We start from the raw sequence: 3,282 nt of genomic DNA, 5'->3' as shown, positions 1-3,282 counted from the left end.
ATCGGGACCACACAGCGTAGCATCCAGACAAGAATAAAAGAACATGAAAGACACTGCAGACTTGTCCAACCTAAAAAATCAGCAGTGGCTGAACATAGCCTACCTCAAACAGTACACAGTATCTTATTCCAAGACACTGAAATGCTGGACAACACATCCAATTACCATGTTAGGTTACAAAGGGAAGCCATTGAAATTCATAAACATAAACACAATTGAAATTCATAAACATAAACATAAACACAATCTCAACAGGAAAAAGAACCTCCTCAGGAAAGCTCCTCCATTAGCATGTCACAGCCTGGGAAACTCCTACAAGATGATGACTCAGCCCTACCCCACCTTCCTGAGTAGATACAAATTACCTGCCTATCATTTTTCTTCTCACACTGACACTGAGAGTACGCCATCTTTCTGTGATATATACCTCTGAGGATGCCAGTCACAACTGCTGGTGAAACGTCAGGTACTACAATGCCAAGACCACGACCATACAGCCCAGAAAATCTACAACAACTAAAGAAGCAGAACTGTTCTCAAAAGAATGTTGAACTGAAAGCCAAATTGTTCCAATTTAAACCTTTCCTTAAGGTTCCTTAAACCTTATCCTAGATAAGATCCAAAGCCCCATATTGATAAGCTTTTTCCATTCTCTCTGTTAATGTTTTGTTCTTGATGCATATACATGTACAAGATTTATAAAGTGAACGGGACTGTATACTACATATAATATATATTAGCCTGCTCTTACTGCATTGTTTTCTACTTTTATAGTATTACCTTCTGCATTGTTTAACATATCATCTCTAAATCTATGCTTTGTAGCAGACCTCTGTAGTCCTAATCATATCACATTGTTTAATAGATGTCTCACTCTATTGACTGCATCAATTTACACTGTGTAATACAACCTGAGTTTCAGTGAGAAAGGTGGACAATAAATGTAGCAAAGAAAATTTTAAAAAACAACAAAAACCAAGTAATACTTACTGCGGCAAGATGGAAATGTGCTGTTGATTTGTTCCATGACATCAGTTAGATCTGTGCTAGTATCATGAGGTGGGACTAACAAGTCATCTACACCTGCAAAAACAAAAATATGCAATGATTATAATAATAAAGTAGTAGCATTTTAAAGAGTTTGTAAACTATTTCTACCATCCTTGTTATTTAGGCTTATACTTAAAAAAAAAAATTGTGCCATTTACGCCTTTCATTTGATATGTACAAGGAATGCTCATTGTTAAATGCTAGAAAAAGGTAACAAAAGTTATTGATTTATAGCTATCGTTTCTACATTATAAAGCTGTACCTGATACAATACCAAAGACATCTGCTGTTCAGTTGTACTCTTGGATCAACTGGAGATTTCCATAGACCGAAGAGATTTCTTCTTGAAGAGTGTGACTCCCCTACCCCACTTCCTGCTGCAGTACAAAATATCCCCTCAAAGTGCTGCTTTCAGCCAAATCATCCTATGCAATACATACACCTATTCAAAAATCTTATGTACCTTTTTATTGCCAGTATTGTGTACATAAAAAAATACCAATGTACATTTTGTAATAATTCCTACTTCAACAGAAGTATACCACATACCCTGCAGTTGTGGACAGGCTTACATCGGGACCACACAACGTAGGATCCAGACAAGAATAAAAGAACATGAAAGACACTGCAGACTTGTCCAACCTAAAAAATCAGCAGTGGCTGAACATACAATACATACACCTATTCAAAAATCTTATGTACCTTTTTATTGACAGTATTGTGTACATAACAACAACGCCCTAAAAATACCAATGTACATTTTGTAATATTTCCTACTTCAACAGAAGTATACCACATACCCTGCAGTTGTGGACAGGTTTACATCGGGACCACACAACGTAGCATCCAGACAAGAATAAAAGAACATGAAAGACACTGCAGACTTGTCCAACCTAAAAAATCAGAAAAGAACCTCCTCAGGAAAGCTCCTCCATTAGCATGTCACAGCCTGGGAAACACCTACAAGATAATGACTCAGCCCTACCCCACCTTCCTGAGTAGATATAAATTACCTGCCTACCATTTTTTTTCTTCTCACATTGACACAGAGAGTATTCCATCTTTCTGTGTTATACCTCTGAGGATGCCAGTCACAACTGCTGGTGAAACGTCAGATCCTACAATGCCAAGACCACGGCCATACAGCCCAGAAAATCTACAACAACTAAAGAAGCAGAACTGTTCTCAAAAGAATGTTAAACTGAAAACCAAATTGTTCCCATTTAAACCTTTCCTATAGAACAAATCTAGTGCCTATCCTAGGTAAGATCCAAAGCCCCATATTAATAAGCTTTCCCCACTCTCTCTGTTAATGTTTTGTTCTTGATGCATATACATGTACAAGATTTTAATGGCCAGCACATTAAATATTTTTTTTAAAAAAGCTATTTTGCACAGGGGCAAGATCCTCCACATCCATCTATACTTTCTTCAAAGGAACTTGCTTCTAAGCCCTAGCCTGAAAAATATCCAGCTCCTGTCAACCAGAGTCAGGACCTTTTGGCCCTGGTGTTGGCCTAGTGGAACTCTATGCCTTATGATATCCATGCCCTGCAGGACCTAGTGTAGCTCTGCAGGGCTTGCAAGACAAAGATTTTCTGCAAGGCCTATGGTTAAGGAAAGCAATGGTCTTCCAGTGAGCCTGGCCTTCCCCATCTTTCCTCTCCCCCACCATGGGACAAGGACAGAAATTGGTTCTTAAGCACCATCTGAAAAAATCTCAGAGCTTGTCATCGTTTTAACTACTTTAAGTTGCCTGTAAATGTATTTACTTACTGAAATGTGGTTTCTGAAATGTATTTATTGAAATCTTGTTCACCGCCCTAAGCCCTATGTATAGTGGGAGGGTGGTCTATAAATCAAATAAATAAATAAATAAACAAACAATAAATAATATTGTAAAAGCTTTAGAAACCCATTCACAAATATAACACAACATTTGGGCTGATCAAGTAACTCACCCGTTTGATTAAACTGTGTACTGGTATCCTGACCAGGTGAATAGCTGAGTGCAGAATGCTGAGGTGAAGCACAAGAAGAGCCGCCATTAATTCTGGAATCTGTGTCTGGCTAAAGATTCAAGATTTAAGAACAAATAACATTTAAAAACAAATGTATTTAAAGGTGTCAGACCACACTTGAAAAAATTGGTATAATCTATTAGCAATGGTTTGGATCCAACTGCACATGAGCAGTGTTCCCTCTAAGCTGAGTTAGTATGAGCTAGCTCAC

At 37.9% G+C, this 3,282-nt stretch overlaps 1 protein-coding gene across 1 annotated transcript in view; it reads right to left on the bottom strand.

Moving 5' to 3' along the window:
• Positions 1–3,282, bottom strand: part of LOC107123341 (utrophin-like) — a 329,348-nt gene that overhangs the window by 18,602 nt on the left and 307,464 nt on the right. The window contains exons 22-23 of the mRNA XM_015426582.1: positions 3,012–3,120; positions 991–1,083 (exon numbers count right to left, since the gene is read on the bottom strand). Coding sequence (XP_015282068.1) covers positions 991–1,083; positions 3,012–3,120 — 202 coding nt within the window. The remainder of the gene's footprint in view (positions 1–990; positions 1,084–3,011; positions 3,121–3,282) is intronic.

Source organism: Gekko japonicus, unplaced genomic scaffold (genome assembly GCF_001447785.1).
Source record: "Gekko japonicus isolate JY-2015 unplaced genomic scaffold, Gekko_japonicus_V1.1 scaffold1564, whole genome shotgun sequence".
Lineage (NCBI taxonomy): Eukaryota > Metazoa > Chordata > Lepidosauria > Squamata > Gekkonidae > Gekko > Gekko japonicus.
Note: the sequence above shows the minus strand (reverse complement) of the source record. Positions and strands in the feature narration are given on the sequence as shown.